Source organism: Nelumbo nucifera, chromosome 1, assembly GCF_055504915.1.
Source record: "Nelumbo nucifera cultivar China Antique chromosome 1, China Antique-T2T, whole genome shotgun sequence".
Classification (NCBI taxonomy): domain Eukaryota; kingdom Viridiplantae; phylum Streptophyta; class Magnoliopsida; order Proteales; family Nelumbonaceae; genus Nelumbo; species Nelumbo nucifera.
The window spans coordinates 161,405,759-161,424,232 of NC_142649.1; the positions used below are offsets into that span (position 1 = coordinate 161,405,759).

The 18,474-nt window shown below is 40.1% G+C and overlaps 1 protein-coding gene across 1 annotated transcript; it reads left to right on the forward strand.

The window, feature by feature from the left end:
* The first annotated feature begins 335 nt into the window (after window positions 1–335).
* Window positions 336–1,207, forward strand: LOC104610058 (uncharacterized protein At4g14450, chloroplastic-like). The gene has a single exon (XM_010276521.3). The coding sequence runs from the start codon at window positions 480–482 to the stop codon at window positions 867–869; it is 390 nt and encodes a 129-aa protein (XP_010274823.1). The 5' UTR covers window positions 336–479; the 3' UTR covers window positions 870–1,207.
* The last annotated feature ends 17,267 nt before the right edge of the window (window positions 1,208–18,474 follow it).

Sequence of the window (18,474 nt, forward strand, 5' to 3'; positions counted from 1 at the left end):
ACACGGTTTTCCTTTGGAGAGGGTCGTTTAACGGTCAGTCGGTCACCGTTGCTCTACGCCGTCAAAGACGTACCGAACCGAACGGTCCGAACCCCCTTTTTGACGGTTTGTGGTGCCCACTTTACCCCTCTCGGCTCGACTCATCAGCTGAAGGCTCCGCTTCCGGTTCAAATTGACAAGAATGCCCTAATTTTGGAGTCAGATATGAAAATGACAAGGGCAGGGTTAGTTCAGTCAATTAAGAAAAATGTGAGGAGTAGCCGAAATAGCGGCTTGGTTGAGTTTTGACCGTTTCTGGAACCCTGAACGTCCAAACCTTATTCTGGCCGTCCTTCTATTTTTCTTCCTATAAAAGGAGCAATCTTTTCTGTTCACACAAAAATCAATCTCAGAAGCCAAAATCATAATTTCTTGATCTCTAGATTCTTTCGATCAATTCAGCGAATCATCCCTCTCGAATTCGATATTGCCTAGATTCTATGGCAGAGACACAAGGGAGAAGCTCCGGCACGGGGAACCGCCGGAGAACGCCCACGAGATTACAGAGTAGAGCGCCGGCGTCCATACAGGTGAGCCCAGCGTCGGAGTTCGCTGCGGGGTGGAAGGTAGCGATCCCTCTTCTTTCACCGTTGGTATTGTCACCCGCGTCGCCTGATCCAGAGGATCGGACGGTGGAGACGTTGAAATCACCATCATCGTCGTCGTCATCATCATCATCATCATCATCATCTTCTTCTAGGGAGGAACCAAGGCAACAAGAACGGCAGACGTCGGAGGCCGAGAGGCCCACTGTCAAGAGCTGGCAACATCCGGCGGCACCCTTCTTCTATGAACCGACTCCGTTTGTACCCTCTTTTGTACCGGTGTAAATAGTATCAATACTTAGAAGGAGAGAAGGCATTCATGCATGCATTGGATGATGATGATTGATGCATGCATATGGATTTATATATATGTTTAGTTGTGATGATGAACGACCACCCATGTCTAAATTTTTTTCCCATCTTCATGGGTTTTTGATTTTTTTTTTTTTCCATGGGGGTTAATTTTATTGTAATTTCACTATTCTCTACACAAATGTCATGTATATGACAATGGGAGTTGTCTTATTCCAAAAATTTCCCCAATTTTGTTCCTTTTCATTTATGTAAAGCACATCAACATGTACATATGTACATACATTCATGATTTCTCCTTGGTAGGCATATATATTTGACTGGGCCCAACTCCTGAATCCATGATTTTCAAACAAAACAAACGAGTATTGTAGCAGAGACCCACTATCTAAAAGTCTCAATCCTCTCCCCGACTCCCCCATCCCAAAGAAAGGGGAAAAAGGTGGAGTAGAGAATTGACCACATAAGAGAATAGAGAGCCCAAGATGACTACTGCAAACAGAAAAATGTAGCTAATTCATTCCCAGATGATAGAATTCGTTGCGTGTGATACAGTCATATATTGGAGTGATTAAAGATATAAATGTGCTCTCAATAGTTATAGTGTTTATATTTTCATTATAGTGTCAAAATTCATCTTATTTTCTTCTTATTATTATTCTTTAAAATTACTTTGCGGCACAGAGAATGGGTGCATTTAAGAGACTCATTGGTAGCTCATCCCCCAAGTTATTCTTTACTGTTGGTAGTCACGGAGGATAGACAACTTGTGCATATTCACGTACAAGTTGCTTTGGTCCTCGGGTTTGGGGTCTGACTGAACCTCTGAAACCCCGTGAATCCATAAGAGCCACTAACAGGTATTATCTTAATTGAAACTTTATGTACATCAATCTATAGTTCTTTGAATACCCAAAAATAAAAGGGAAAAAAAGAGAACTTTGTTTTTAAAATATTACCTCTGTGGAGAAGAGGGGGGCATCAAATTGGCCACAAAAGCCAAGGTGAACGGAAAATAGATGAAGCTTGCGATCAAATATGTTATTAAGAGAAGAATCAACTTCACGGTTTAGATTATTAGTCAGAGAGACAGAGAGAGAAAGAGAGATTCCTATAGTTATATTTTTATACGTAAAAGATTGAGAGGCCGGTGGTCTGTCTTATTCTGGGTGTTCTTCTAAACAAATTAGTGGTCATCATCATCAACATCTAATAAATTAACGGGTTCTACTTTCCTTGTTTCTTTTCCCTTCTTTTTTTATCTGAATGCGGAAAATGTTTGCACTTTTTAAGTCTATCCACTCAAAATATTTTATTGATTTTTATTTTACATCATTATTGTGTGGAGGAGGAAGAGGTGGAGGCAGGGGAGATTGCTCAGGACCGCATGATGTGTTAATGAATCAATAATGTATTACGGTTTGTTGTTATTTGCATATTCAGTCTTTTTTTGACTCTTTGACAAGAAAGACCAGTTTTTAGAATCATAGCCATACATAGAATAGTGGAACGGCCTACAGCGGTGTTGATGCAGCCGTGAATCTCTTTCTCTTGTTTTTCTTTCTGCTGGTCTAAATTTCAAATTTTCATAGTATGATAAAGAATAAGACTTTTCTAACTGTGACATGGTAGGAGCCGTGGATGCTTTCATGCAAGGCCGGGAGATGGCTGTTCCTGTGGGTGGATATTAGTTGGATGATCCACTTATCCCCATGGATTTGTATGTCCTTGGAGTGCAGTCTCTCAGGGGTTCAGATCCTCAGAGCTCTCTGTACAATGCAAACCCCTCTATTAATTTTGAAAAATTGCCAGGTTTAACGATGAAGATGAATCTTTGAATTATAAAAGCACAAACAATCACCGTAATCAGAGATGAGATGAACGATTTTAGAAGAAAATCAAAAGATCAATAGATGAGCAAAGTTCAATAATAATCCATTGACGCTGATTTTCAGTACAAAGCACAGACAAGACCCAAGCCGGACTGACTGTTTTGTTATGCATATGAAGGAACAAGGGTCCCAACGTATTCAATACTAATCCATCCTCAGCCTTTAGCCGGCAACTCCAACCAGAAAATTCCAAATGGATTACAAAATCGAAAGCATCTCTCAATGACAGGTTGCCCAATTAAGAGATCTGCATTCTGCATCTTATTCCCTAGCTCTACCAGCCGCTTTTACTTCTGCTTGCCTGTAGCTGTAGTGAAGATACGTATTACTGGACGACCTTGATGTATTCGACAACTAAGCAGCCCACCAAACGGTGAAGACCCATGAGTTATGATCTCATCATCAGCCATGTCACTATTGGAGATTATCGGCCCTTCTGATGCAATACAGTTGAACATCTGATAGCAGCAGCAGCAGAAATAATATAATGCAAACTGTAGCGTCATAGCGTGTAGCAAGGGAGATTAAAAACCTTTCAGGGTGCAATTCTGTGGGTTTTCGGTCTAATTGATAGAAACTAGAGAGTGTTGCTTCAATGCTTGGAAATGACTTCCGAATTCCAACCACCTTGTCTAATTATCTTCTTTTGTTAAGTCACGTAAATGGAAAGATGTCTCCTACTCAAGAAATTCTAGCAAGCAACACCCAAGGTATGCCATTGTCTTTCAGGGTGCGCTGAATTCGGGTGATGCACCATTATTTTCTTGCTAGTATGCATTATTGCTTCAAAAGGAAGTATCGCAAGCCGTTCAATACAGGGAAAAGCAAGCCTCTCAAACCTATTCCATGCTGATAAAATATCGATATAATATATAAGCTCATGCATACGGACAATTTGACATCATAAGAACTTAAGAAGAAATAGATGGATCATTTGCTTTAAGCCTTTGGTGAAACAACGATTAACTTTAAAACCAACAAACAAGAGAGCTAGCAAAAACCATATACCTCTGAAATCCAATCAGATCTTTACTAGGTAAGAGCTTATGTCTGAATAGTCTGTATCTAACTAAAGTCAGATTAGAATATTATGTTGGATTTGTTGATCCAAGTGGCTATATTGCAGTTTCTTTTCTTTAAACATGGTTGAAATCATGAAGGGCATTTCTATCAAATAATATTCTTAAAAGGTCAAACCTGTTACATGGAAACTGTAGCGTGTAGCAAGGATTTATATTCGAATAAGCAAGCAAAACATACCTCTGAAAACTAATCAGATTTCACTGGGTTGGGTAAGGGTGTATATCTGCGTAGTCTATATCTAGCTTAAGTCTATTTAAACTATTATGTTAGATTTGTTCTCTATTGCAGTTTCGTCTCTTTGAACCATGGTATTAAAAGGTGCCGAGGCGAGGCAGAGCCAAGACGCCTGGCCTCAGTGCCTTTTGACTGCAGCTAGAGGCTTCTGCCTTCAATTTAGTGAGGTGAACACCTCACCAAGACAGCGCTTAAAATTTTGGAAAAAAACAAAAATAAAAATACTGATAAATGATGTTTTCTATTGTTAAATAGAACTTTATTTAGTTGGTTACAATTAAAATAGACAGTTTAAATTAAAAAATCTTGCATAGTAACTTTTTAACCTATACATACATACATACATACACACACACATATATATATATATATATAATTTGTTTTTTCTCTTTATATAATTAGTTTAATGTATCATTCTGTCTTGAACTCTTAATTTATCACATTTGAGAATATCATGTTTTCTAATGTAGCAGACCCATGTAGTTGGAAGAAGGCTTAGATGATGATGATGATATATGCATGTATGTGTGTGTGTGTGAAAATTAGGTCCAACTGTCCAAGATTATCTAATTTAGACAGAAAAGGTTATAGACAAACAATAAAACACAACAAAATTTCTAAAGCATTGGGTTCAAGTTAAAAATATAAGTAATAAAAAGAAGACATATATTGCCAATAAGAAATAAATTCTACTCCAACATACATAATATATATTTATATGTGCATACAAATTTAAAATTATATACATATATATTAATATATGCATGCATATAATACACTTTACGCCTCGCCTTTTTAGACACCCAACGGCCTCACCTCCACCTTTAGCCTAATCAAATTAAAGGATAAAGGAAACATTTATGTGCATAACTAATTAAGTGATGATTCAATCACCCATTAATGCACAATAACCCAGTAATTGATATGGTCCCCAGAGTCCCTGCAAACACCAACTAACCAGCTAACATAGGACAGTAGGTCTGGCATATTCAACCCATTGGTTCAAACTTCAAAGATCTATTACAGAAAATAAAGATACCTTTAATTAGAGAAAAATAACGAAATGGGTTGAAAGATAACCACTTCTCTAATTTGTTTCTGACACAAGTGACAATTTTTCAGATTTCCAACTGTCACCTAGATCTTGAAGATTCAATTTGAGTGGTTTATTAATTTATAAACAAGTGGTATGGAGTTTATTCTGGAGAAAATGAAGTCTAATCTAGCCAACTGGAAAGCTACTTCTTTGTCATATGCTTGTAGGCAAGTTCTTGTTAAGTCTGTTTTGCAAACTGAACTGTATGGGTGGTGTTCAATTTCCCAAAAAAACTTGAGCTGAGATTGAAGTTCAGAGGGGTTTTCGGTGGAATCAACTTAATAAAGCAAAATCTCTGAAATGGGTTAGTTGGGATGGTTCATGTGCTCCCAAGAGGTTATGTGTCTAGGTTTTAGGAAGGCTGAAGTTATTATTAACCCATCTCTTCTCTGTAAAGTGTAAACTGGCTTGGCGTTTTTTGAATGAGAGTTCTGAATTGTGGGTACGACTGTTAAGTGCTAAATATCTGACTAACAATGACAAAATTCCTAGTTGAATTCCAACTACTACTTTTATCTGTGGAAATCTATTGCCAAATCCCTGATTAGTTTATTTCCTCACTTGGGATGCCATGTTCTTAGACAGTCTGAATTGAGTATTTGGGCTCTTCCCTGGATTAATCATTCATATGGTTTCAAAGCACCTTTAGGCCCACCAACTAGGAGATCTCTTTCTGTTAAAGTTAAAAATTTGGTTGATCCACCGGGTTACTGGAACTCTACCTTGGTTAACCATTTATTTTCTGAGGGTGATGCTTGAGGTATTCTTAATTCTCATATTTTTATGAGTAGACAGAAGGGCGAGTTATTTTGGACCCTCTCTCTTTCAGGAAATTTTCAGTCAGGGACTTTTGCTTGCAGCATTGGACTTTTGTGCATGAGGTCCTTGATAATCTTCTTCAGGTTCTTACTTGATTTGGAAATTGAAAATTCCTTCTAAGTTTAGATTGTTGGTGTGACAAGTGTGTGGGGGATTTTTTTTGTTACAAAAACTTCCTTGTTTTCAAATGCCCTCAACATTCTTTTTTGTTACAAAAACCTTATAAGTGCCAGCTCAGGATGCTGAAGAATCTCTATTACATCTTTTTCGTGTTTGTTCGTTTACTAGAGCAATTCTGTTTGCTAGCCTGTGGGGTTGTTTTGTTCAAATGCCCTCCTGGCATTCAGTGCAAGACTTTATTGTTCATGCTCTCAATTTATTTCAAAGTAGACAAGTTACAGTTTTTGAGCTGGTACGCCCTTACTTTCTACTATATCTGGCAGGCAAAAAATGAGAAACTATTTAATGGTTTAGATCCTTCCTGTAATATGGTTTTGTGACAAGTTACTGGTATCTTTCACAACTGCACTTTTACTTTGCCTAGCTAGACCCATCCCATGTCCAGCTGCTGGTACTACGACTGATTTGCACTGTCATGGAGAACCCCAACCCCCCCCCCCCCTTACCATGTTCTGAAGATTTATTGTGATGCAGGAATAAGACAGGATGGCATTCGGATCTTATGGTTTATGGGTTCTTACTTATTCAGTTCATTTTCTTTTGGCTGTAGGTGGTCTTGTTGGAGCTGTTACACAGTCTAGAAGAGGAATTGGGTGCCATTCTACAAGCCTTACTTTTTGCTAAAAATCAGGGTTAGAAATGTTTGTTTGTTCAGTCTAATTCTAAATTGGCTGTAGAGGCTCTATCAGGGAAAGTTTCAGCTGTTCCTTGGTTTAGTTTAAGTCTGTTGGACCAAGGTCAAGGCTTGTATAAAGTGTTGAGTCTGTTACTGTTAACTATAACCCTAGGCCTGTTAATATTGTGGCGCACAGGTTAGCCCTGCAGGCTAAGTTTGCTGTGGATCAAGAGTGGTGGTCTCACCCACCCTCTTAGCAGTAACAATACTTGTATGGTTCTATTTCTGTTTATTGTGATCATTTCAGTAATCCAAAAAAAAAAAAAAAAGATTTGAAACTTTTATGGCAAGGCCTCTCTAGCGGTAATAGTATATTCTTCATTCTATTTATAATTGACAAATTACTTTTGGGATGTCTCACTCTTTTGGGTTTGGTTTGCCAGCGCTGCTGGATAGACTTGTTCCTCTAGGAGTATGCCTCTCTGTTTTCCTCGAGGAAAATTATTTAAACCCTGTCAGAGTCAGATTGAGAGAGAGAACAACAGTTTGGTGGGTGTCTCCAAAAATGATAGTTGACACCCAGGAAAATAATATTTATATTAAAAAGGTAAAAGGACCAATCTGTCCTTAATATACAGATAATAGTGTACAAAAGAATCTAATGTACAAGAAAGTAAAATTACAAAAAATAGCCCTCGGCTAACTCTCTTTATCTCTACACTCCCCCTCAAACTGATGCCTAGGAATAAGCATCAGTTTGTCCATGAGAAATATGTCATGCCTGAGTCAACGTCTTCGTCAATAGATCAGCAAGTTGGAGGCAAAGGACACATGTGGAAGAGAAATAGTGCCAACAAGAAGGAGATCACAAATGAAGTGGCAATCAACTTCGATGTGCTTTGTGCGCTCATAAAAAACAGGGTTGGATGCAATTTTGATTGCATTGACATTGTTTGCAAAGAGAGGAACAGAAGGTGGTGGCTCATGTAGGAGACCTCAGAGCCATATAATTTCACTACATACTGAGGACATGGCTCTGTGTTCAACTTCAATGGAAGATTTTGATACTGTAGATTGTTTCTTGCATTTCCATGAAATGAGAGAGTTACCCAGGAAAACACACCAGCTCATAGTGGACCGTCAAGTGTCTGGGCAAACAGCCCAATCAACATCTGCATAAGCAATGAGGCTAATGGAAGATGAGGAGGAGAAGAATAAGTCATGAGATAAAGTTCCCCGCACATATCTAATAATCCAATAGACTGTAGACAAATGTGGTTGTCGCGGAGATGACACAAATTGACTCACAATTTGGATTGGATAAGATATATTCGGCTGAGTCATGGTGAGGTAAATTAGACTGCCCACCAACTGGCGATAGAGAGTAGGGTTTCAAGAGGGGAATCATCATCCTAATTGAGTTTCAAATTAATCTCCAAGGGAGTATCGACTGTCTTGGAAGCACTGAGGTTAGCCATTTTGACAAGATCCGTTGCATATTTATGTTGGTTGACAAAATAACCATGAGAATTACGACTAACCTCTAGTCCCATAAAATAAGTCAAGGGACCTTCGTCTTGAAGGATTCACTAAGGAGTTGTTTCAAATTAACAACTCCTTTTGCATCATTCCCTGTAATATATCATCAACGTAGAGAAGAACTGTCATGCCCTGATCCCAATGTAAAGTATAAAGGGAATGATCTAAGGAGCTTTGGATATCCAACATCAGTAATAACAGATTGGAATCTTTCAAACCAGGCCCTAGGTGCTTGTTTGAGGCCATACAGAGGCTTCAAGTACGTAATCTCCTTCAATTCCCCATGTAGGAATGCATTATTCACATCTATTTGATGAATTGTCCAATGTTTTGCTATAGAGATGGCTAACAGAAGTCAAACAGTAGTCATCTTTGCCACAGGAGAAAAGGTCTCCTCATAATTTATCCTGTACTCCTATTTATAGCCTTGAGCAACAAGTCTAGTCTTGTATGTTGTACCTATCTAGACTCTCATTTGACTTCAACTTTACCGAGTAAATCCAATGGCTATCAATGAGGGAGGCTTCAGGAGGAGCTTTAACTAGGTTCCAAGTGTCATTCTCAAGAAGGGCTTGGATCTCAGAGTCTATGACATCTTTCCAATGTGGAATTGCTACAGCTTGTTAGTAAGACTTGGGAATATTTGTGGTGGATAAAATAGCAGAAAAAATGAGCTATGGTCTGGTGAAAAACCATAGTGGTCAGGAGGACAAAAAATTCTCGAAGAGTGGTGCAAAGTGGGTGCAATGCATTCAGGTAAAGGGTTAGATGAACTTACAGGAATAGATGGAGTGATTGAATTAGTAGCTAGTGGTGGAGAGGAAAGGGGCATAGGAGCTGATGTAGAACCATTGCTTTCTAAGGTAGTGCTGTTGTAGAGATAAAGAGAGTTAGTCGAGGGCTATTTTTATACTTTTACTTTCTTTCTTGTACAATAGTTTGTTTTGTACACTAACTTATGTATACTAAAGGGCAGTTTTTGTCCCTTTATCTTTTTTTAAGATAAATATCATTCTATTGGGTGTCAACAATCACTTTTGACACACCCACCAAACTCTCTCTCTCTCTCTCTATCTGACTCTGACATGGTAGAGTAGGTCACGACCTTATCTGCATAAAGCTTCTTTTTTGACCTGTGTTCTCTCTGTCCTTTTGGGGTCTTCCTAACAGTATTTGGGAAGCCTTCAACTGTCCTTGAATCCCTTTTCTAAGGTTGGCCTCGATCAGAACTATACAGACTAATTTTCTAGACTGTTTTTTTTATCAGTAAAAATGATTTCATTATAAATTTAGAAAGATTACAGAAATGAGTAGCCTTGGCTACCCCACTAGAATTTAGAGTTTGCCAACTATCGGCTTTTAATTATCCAGCCTTACAACTGAGCCCAGAAACAATGTTCCCTGTTAACCCCCTATTTTGCTAGCTGATCTGCAAAGCCATTTGCCGCTCTTGGAGTCCATTGTATTAACAACTGCATGTCCTTGGAAAAGCATTTAAACTTCTTGATTTCATTTCTATAGAGCCAAGGAGTCTTTTCATTTTGCTTTAACCAGCTTATGATCACTTTGGAATCACCTTCCACAACCAGTTTTCTCACTCCCAACTCCATAGCCTTTTGTATCCCAAAAACCACTGCCTTTAGTTCAGTTGTAGTGGAGTCTCCCCTTCCAATAGGGCCTAAGAACATCCCCATCACAGCCCCTTTATCATTTCTTATCACCCCTCCAATTCCAGATATTCCTGGTTGTCATAACTACTTCCATCAAAGTTTAATTTGAGGAAGCTAGAATCAGGGGGATCCCACTCTCTTAAAACCTTCTTTTTAGTTGATGAAGAGGAAGCTACTGTCCTCCAATTTCTGAAGATATCTATCATCCACAATAAAATCTGAGAACAATTCCATAGATTTTACCCACGAAATCACCTTCATCATGATCCCTTCTACCAGCATTTCCTTTCATCTTTGCTTTTCTTCAAAGATTCTCAGATTTCTTTCCTCCCATATCACCCAAAGCACTGTTTCCCGAGTGCATCTCCATAGCATTCTACCTCTTCTTTTTGGCCATCTAAAAGTGGAGTCAAATAGCCTTTCCAAACTCATTGGGGTATCCCACCTGCATCCAAAGAGAGAAAAACGAGTCCCAAATACAGCTAGCAACAGGACAGGAGACAAAAATATGAAAAGCAGTTTCGCCACTTGTCTCGCACAAACAACACCAATTAGGAGAAAGGCACCAGCCATGCCTCTTCCTCTACATCAGATCACAGGTGTTAATTGCACCATGGTAGAGCCGAAGTAGACAAGGTTTTGAAGAAGGAAGCACAACTGAAGGCTCAGATGAAAAACAGCCCTAGAAGTATGGGACTGTGCAAGAAAGCCAGAAAGAACAAACAAGAGAAGATTAGAGAGGCTAAGAGAGAGAGAGAGCTGCGGCAAGGAGGGTTAGAGGATAAGAGGTTCGAACTGAACCTCCCTCTAACACTCTAATACACTTTTATTAAGTTAATCTTTGAGTAATTACAAGAGGTCCTTGGTTGGACAAGAAATTACAAAAAACGGAGCATAGAAGAGTATGGGCCCAGAATAAGGTCCAATACAGAGAAGAACATACATATAACATAGAATAACAGCCTATGGGCCATTCGGCCCATCTTCTCTACACTCCCCCTCAAGCTGAGCATAGATGTTAATCATGCCCAGCTTGCCAGTGTCATGCTGAAGCCTTGCCTTGGGAGTACCCTTGGTGAGAAAATCTGCCAGTTGTCCTTCAGAAGTAATGAATGGAAGACACACTTCACCCGAAGAGACTCTTTCTCGAATAAAGTGTCTATCAACCTCAATATGTTTAGTTCTATCATGTTGTACGGGGTTGTGGGCAATGTTGATGGCAGCCTGATTATCACAGTACAACATCATTGGCTTGTCATAATCAATCCCAAGTTCTTCCATCAATGACCTTAGCCACAACAGTTCAGAGACTCCATGTGCCATGGCCCTATATTCTACTTCTGTTGAGGATCGGGCCACAATTGATTGTTTCTTGCTCCTCCAAGAGACAACATTACCAGCCACCAGACTGCAATACCCTGAAGTAGATCTTCTGTCATCAATATTTCCAGCCCAGTCAGTATCAGTATAGGCTTCAAGTTTCAGATGTCCATGCTTGGTAAACAGAATCCCTTTTCCCAGAGAGCCTTTCAAATAACACAAAATTCGTTCTGCAGCTACCATATGAGTATCTCAAGGAGCATGCATGAATTGGCTAATACAACTGACAGCATATGCAATATCTGGCCGAGTCATGCACAGGTACAGGAGCTTCCCAAGAAGCCTCTGAAAGACCCTTTTATCTTCCAACAATGTTCCATCTGAAGCAGAAAATTTGTGACTCATATCAATAGGAGTTGCACCTGGTCTAGCACCCATCTTCCCAGTTTCAGTGAGCAAGTCAAGGACATACTTCCTTTGGGAGATAAGAATCTCATCCTTGGATCTAGCAATTTCTATGCCAAGGAAGTATCTCAACTCCCCCAGATCCTTAATCTCAAATTCTGTACGAAGGAAAGACTTAAGAGCACGAATTCCTGAGGCATCATTACCGGTCACAACAATGTCATCAACATACACAATGAAATATACTGCCAGAGATTCACTTCTCTTCACAAAAAGAGTATGATCTGACTGTGTCTGAGTATAGCCGAATTTAACAAGTGTTGTTCTAAATTTCTCAAACCATGCTCTAGGAGACTGTTTGAGGCCATAAAGAGATTTCTTCAATTTGCATACCTTTCCTTGCATATCACTTCCATACATTCTTGGAGGGAGAGACATATAGACCTCCTCATGTAAGTCACAATTCAGAAACGCATTCTTTACATCCAACTGATAAAGGGGCCAATCAAAGTGAGCTGCCAGAGATAAGAGAACCCTCACAGATGCCATCTTAGCAATAGGAGCAAAGGTCTCTAGGTAATCAATCCCATACGTCTGTGTGTAGCCTTTGGCAACCAGTCTGGCCTTGTACCTCTCAATAGTCCCATCAGCCCGGTATTTAATGGTAAAGACCCACTTGCAACCAACCGGATCCTTCCCTTCAGGCAAATCCACCACTTCCCAAGTATCATTTTTGTGTAGGGCAACAATTTCAGATTTCATGGCATCTCTCCATTCTGGAATCTCAAGAGCTTTTAACACAGACCTAGGAATAGGGTTAGAAGCAACTGAAGAGAGATAGGCAAAGTATGAAGGAGAAAGTAGATCATAAGAAAGGTGTTTGGAAATGCAGTGTGCAGTGCACTTCCGTTTTTCTTTTCTAACAGCAATGAGAACATCAAGATCCGGTAAAGATGGTTCCAAAGAGGTTGAAACAGCACCTGTTGTCTCATCTATGGTTGGAAGTGTATGAGGCTCATCTGTTGTAAGGGAAACAACCTGCTCATTCCTGGATCTTTGCCTTTGATACACCTTGGGATTGTGGGTAGGACGAAGAGGTAAAGAGATAGGAGCACTAGGACAAGGAGAATGAAGTGACTGATCCTCCCTTGATTCATTTGGTGAGGACACAAGCTCATCAAGAGACTCAACTGGGACAGGGAGAGGAAGAGCAAACACCTGTGACAAACTCTCCCCCTGCTGACGATGTTCTTCCTGAGGGGACCCATAAAAAGGAGAAAGTTCATCAAAGGTAACATCCATTGAGACATACTGAGTGTCAGTCTTTGGATCAAAATAACAATAACCCTTTTGTGTGGGAGAATAACCAAGGAAGATGCATTTGTGGGCTTTTGGTTCAAATTTATGTTTCTGGGCACTTGGAATGTGAACATAACAGGTGCAGCCAAACACACGAAGAGGAATTGGGAAGAGATCCTTGTCTGGATGAAGAAGATTGAAGGGGGATTTAAACCCTAGAACCCTAGATGGCATACGGTTTAAGAGGTAGGTAGCAGTGAGAACAGCATCACCCCAAAATCTTGTGGGAACATGTGAGGCAAACAAAAGGCTCCTTGCAACTTCAACAATATGCCTATTTTTTCTTTCAACAACTCCATTCTGTTCAGGGGTTCTAACACAAGAACTTTGATGAATAACTCCCATGTCAGAGAGATACAAGGATAAACTCTTCTCAAAATACTCTTTTGCATTGTCAGATTTGAAAATCTTAATTCTGGTATCAAACTGAGTTAAAACAAATTCATGAAATTGCCTCACAAGTCTTGGAACTTCATCATGAGATTTCATTAGGTATATCCAAATGAATCTAGAAAAATCATCAATTAACAGGATGAAATATCTGTAGCCCCCCATAGAAGATAAGTGGTAAGGCCCCCACACATCAGAGTGCACAATATTGAAAGGAAAAAATGATCTTTTATTGCTCAAAGGATAATTGTTTCTACAATGCTTTGACAACTGACACGACTCACAATTAAGACTAGACACATTGATTCCCTTAAACAGTTCAGGAAATAGATGACTTAAAGCAGAAAAAGGCAAATGACCAAAACGACAATGACTCAACATGATTCGATTGACAGACTCTGTAGAGGTAGAACCAAAGGCAGCATTCTTAGGATGATCAAGGCATTGTCCAAGAGTGCCAAGCAAGCATATTCCATTCACTTCATGGCAACTCCCAATCACCTTCCGAGACTCCAGATCTTGAAAAACACAGTGAGAAGGAAAAAATGTTACACAACTATTCAATGACTTGGTTAAGCTACTTACAGATAACAAATTGGTATTTAATCTAGGTACATGAAGGGTGGAAGATAGGAGTAAGGAGTCCGTAGCCTTGACAGTTCCCTTGCCAGAAATAGAGGCAAGAGAGCCATCGGCTAAGGTGATTTTGTCACGACCAGGAAGCAAATCATATGAAACAAAGTGGAAATGTTGGTCATGTGATCAGAAGCACCTGAGTCTATGATCCAAGGGGTCTTAGGATTACCTGAAGTGGTTGCATGGTTAGCAGAAGCTCTTATACCTGAGTGAGCAAATGCAGTGGTGGCTGAACTTCCTGAAGGGTTGGATGATGAAGTCACTCCTTCATGATGACTGATCATCTTTCCAAACTTTTCATACTCAACTTTCATGGCTGCCAACTGTGCACAAGTAGACTCAACTTCAGCATCTGTACCCGTGGCTGCATTTGCACTCCTTGTCTTCCTACTATCATTTTTCTTCTGGAATCAAACAGGAACAAGCCCGCGATGTAATTTCCAGCACTTGTCCTTGGTGTGCTTCGGCTTCTTGCAATATTCACAGACAACCTCCTTTCCAGTGTCACTGGGAGCCCCTATAACTCCTTTGAGTTTAAACCCCATATTTGCAAATGCATTAGTGCCAACTCCTTGAACCTGTACCTGTCTTCTGCTTTCTTCACTGCTGACTAAAGCATATGCTTGTGATAATGAAACACTTTCCTTGGACAGAATATTTTGTTTTGTGATATCATATTCAGGGTTTAACCCAGTTAGAAACTTAAAAACCCTGTTACTTTCAACTAATTTCCCGTAGGTTTCTACATCATTGGGAGTATCCCATGTCACAACCTCTATCAGATCAATTTCTTGCCACAGAGATTTCAAGGTTGAGAAATATGCCACAAGGGATTTCTCCCCTTGCCTTCGATTCTTCACATCACTCCTTAGTTTATATGCTCTGGCTACATTCAGTTTATGGGAGTAGGTTTCTGCAACACTATCCCAGATTTCCTTAGCTGAGTTCATCCAGAGATAATGTTGACTAATCTGTGTCTGCATTGAATTCACGAGCCACCCAATCACGGTGTAATTCTCTTGCACGCATTTCTCATAAGAGGGATCATCCTCTGGGGGAGCTTTCTTGTTCCCAGAGATAAACCCCCACTTTCCTCTACTACAAATATGAATTTTCACAGATTGTGACCATGCCAAATAGTTGGTTCCATCCAGTTTAACTGTGGTTACAGCCAACAAAGAATCAGTTGGGGTTCCCAAAGTATGTCCATATTCAGTAGTACTCTTGCTCTCAATATCTGAGAAGTCCATCATGTAAAAGCTTCAATTAGGATTTCGATAAGCCTCCACTAGAGTACTGATTATTGATGAACTCAGATTGAGTTGAATCGACAACAAACACAACAACTTTACAAATTCAGTTCAAACCTGACAGCCGTGAGAACCAAGTCGGTGGCGGCTCTTTCAAGAAGAAGAAGGCCTAATTCAGCCTTCAAGAGACAACCAGCAGACCTCCAAACACTATGTATCCGATTGGAGTTCCTTTCCAGTTAGGGATTCTAGGTTCCCAACAATAATTGCCCCAAAGAGAGCAAAATACAGTCCACAGTACTTAAGATGCCTTTTTACAAACACTACGTATGCAACAGTCAACACCCCACTGTTAACTAGTAGGAATCACTTCAAGAGCACTCCATATAGGTCCAAGAAGTAACTGAACTGAAGTAGAGACTCACACCACTGAGTCTAAACAAGTTTCGGCCACTTGGCAGTTCAACAAGATAAGAAGTTAACCTAGAAATCTCTGAGTTAAATCAGGCCAGCAATAGCCGAACAGCAGAACAGATATAGAGGGGTTTCAAGTACTTTAACAGCTCCCCAAATCAGAAAAATAACCCAGTAATAACTGAAGCAACTTACAGTTGAATGAATCTCTGATTTGAGCTTCAAACCAGCCCGAACAATCCTTCTCTCTGATTCTTCCTAGTCACCGAACTATTCTCCAAGCGAATAGAGTCTTGGGCACCCTCCAATGACCTCCAAGAATCAGGAAAATGAGTCTAAACTTCCAGCCCTAGAACACCCTCATGCAGTCGGCTGGAATATAACCACATGAGAGCCACGCCAAGCTCAGGCCTGCTCTGATACCAAGATGAAAAACAGCCCTAGAAGTATGGGACTGTGCAAGAGAACCAGAAAGAACAAACAAGAGAAGATTAGAGAGGCTAAGAGAGAGAGAGAGAGAGTTGTGGCAAGGAGGGTTAGAGGATAAGAGGTTCGAACTGAACCTCCCTCTAACACTAATACACTTTTATTAAGTTAATCTTTGAGTAATTACAAGAGAGGTCCTTGGTTGGACAAGAAATTACAAAAAACAGAGCATAGAAGAGTATGGGTCCAAAATAAGGCCCAATACAGAGAAGAACATACATATAACATAGAATAACAGCCTATGGGCCATTCGGCCCATCTTCTCTACAGGCTCTAGAGGGGTGAGGGGTCCAAAGCCTAGTATCTTGTTTGGAGGTATCAAGAAACACCCCATCTAGCAGCTGAAGGAGAGAGGACACCAAGCCCATCTCAGAATCTCTCACATTTCTACGAAGCCCCAAATTCCGAGCAAAACCAGACTGGGAGGGAGAAGGGGTTAAGAAATCAGCAACCGATCTGTTCTTAAGAGAGGAAAGGGCATAAATTGAAGGTAACAATGTCTTCAAAGGAGAGTTACCCACCCACACATCTTCCCAAAAGTTAATTTTGTTACCTGAATTGAGATCAAACCTGACATGACTAAACAACAGTGGAAGGAGTTTGTGAATTGCTTTCCATGGTAATGCGCTAGAAGCTCTACAAGATACTCTAGTATCCCAACCATTCTTTGAGAGCCCATGTATGCTAGCCACAATTTTGTGCCACAACGAGGGAATCTCCATAACCATTTTCCTAGTAACGCCTTATCCCTTCCCTTCAATCTCCCTAATCCTAAGCCTCTTTACTCCTTCCTCCTATTCACTAGTTCCCATTTTACTAAATGATCTTTCTTCTTATCACCCAGTTCCCACAAGAAGCCCCTCATTATCCTCTCCAACTTCTTTCCAATAGCTTGAGGCATGCAATACACGAGAGGTAATACACCAGAAGATTTGCTAAGGTTGACTTAATGAGAGTAATCCTACCCCCTAAAGAAATGTAGTTCCTCTTCCACACCGTCAACTTCCTTTCAAACCTTTCCATTACTAGGTTCCAAAACTCTAGATTTCTAGGATTTGCCCCAAGGGGATGACCTAGATACCTCAACGGCTAGTCATCAGTAAATAGCCTAGCTCCCCAGCCCACAAGTTAATCTCCTCTTGAGCTAAGTTGATCCCTGCCACCACACTTTTATTGAGGTTGACCTTTAGATTTGTCACCTTTTCAAATAGATTCACCAGCATCTTTAGGTTTCTTGCATCCAACTCGCCTCCATTCTCACAAAAGATAATGATGCCATCTACAAATTGTAGGTGAGTTACCACCACTCTCTCCCATCCTATTCTCCACCCCTTTAAAAGACCCCTCTCATCTTTAGGTTTCTGGACTATTGCACTATCAGAAATACTTTTCTCCTCAGATCTCTTTGTAGAAACATTAGATCGACTTTGTTTCTACTGTTGCCACAGTAGTCCGAACCAGTAAGGAGAAAAAGAAAGAGAAGGAGAAGAAGAAGAGGAGAAGAAGAAGAAGATGAAAGAACTGTCGAACCTTATAGCTAAACCCTATCATTCGACCTCTTAATAGTGATTAGGCTCTAATTAAATGTACAAGGACTAAACTGCCCCTACTTAAGTATGGGACAGAGAACCTCTAATAAGACTGCCACATAAGCTCATAACTTAACCAAGGTGAGTTGACTAATCTACCCTTATTTGGCTAACTCTAACACTCCCCCTCAAGCTGGAGAATATATGTCATATAATCCCAGCTTGTTACATATATAGTTCACTCTCCCTGAGCTTAAGGCTTTTGTAAACAAATCTGCCCACTGATCACCTGAGCCTACATGTTTTGTGCTTATATCTCCAGTAAGACACAAAGTGGCAATCAATCTCTATGTGCTTTGTTCTCTCATGAAAAACAGGGTTGGATGAGATATGGAGCGCAACTTGATTGTCACAGTACAACTTCATAGGTTTATCCATGTGGAACCCGATTTCTTGTAGGAGATTCCTCAACCACACTAATTCACATGTAGTGTGTGCCATGGCTCTGTACTCGGCTTCAGCACTATTTCTAGCCACAACTGTCTGCTTTTTACTCTTCCACGTCACAAGATTTCCTCCAAGAAATGTGCAGTAACCTGTAGTAGATCTTCTATCAGACACAGAGCCCGCCCAATCTGCATCCGTGTACCCAATTACTTC

What these genes read in the sequence shown, in the direction of transcription:
- LOC104610058 (XM_010276521.3), top strand. Translation starts at nt 480, where the DNA reads ATGGCAGAGACACAAGGGAGAAGCTCCGGCACGGGGAACCGCCGGAGA.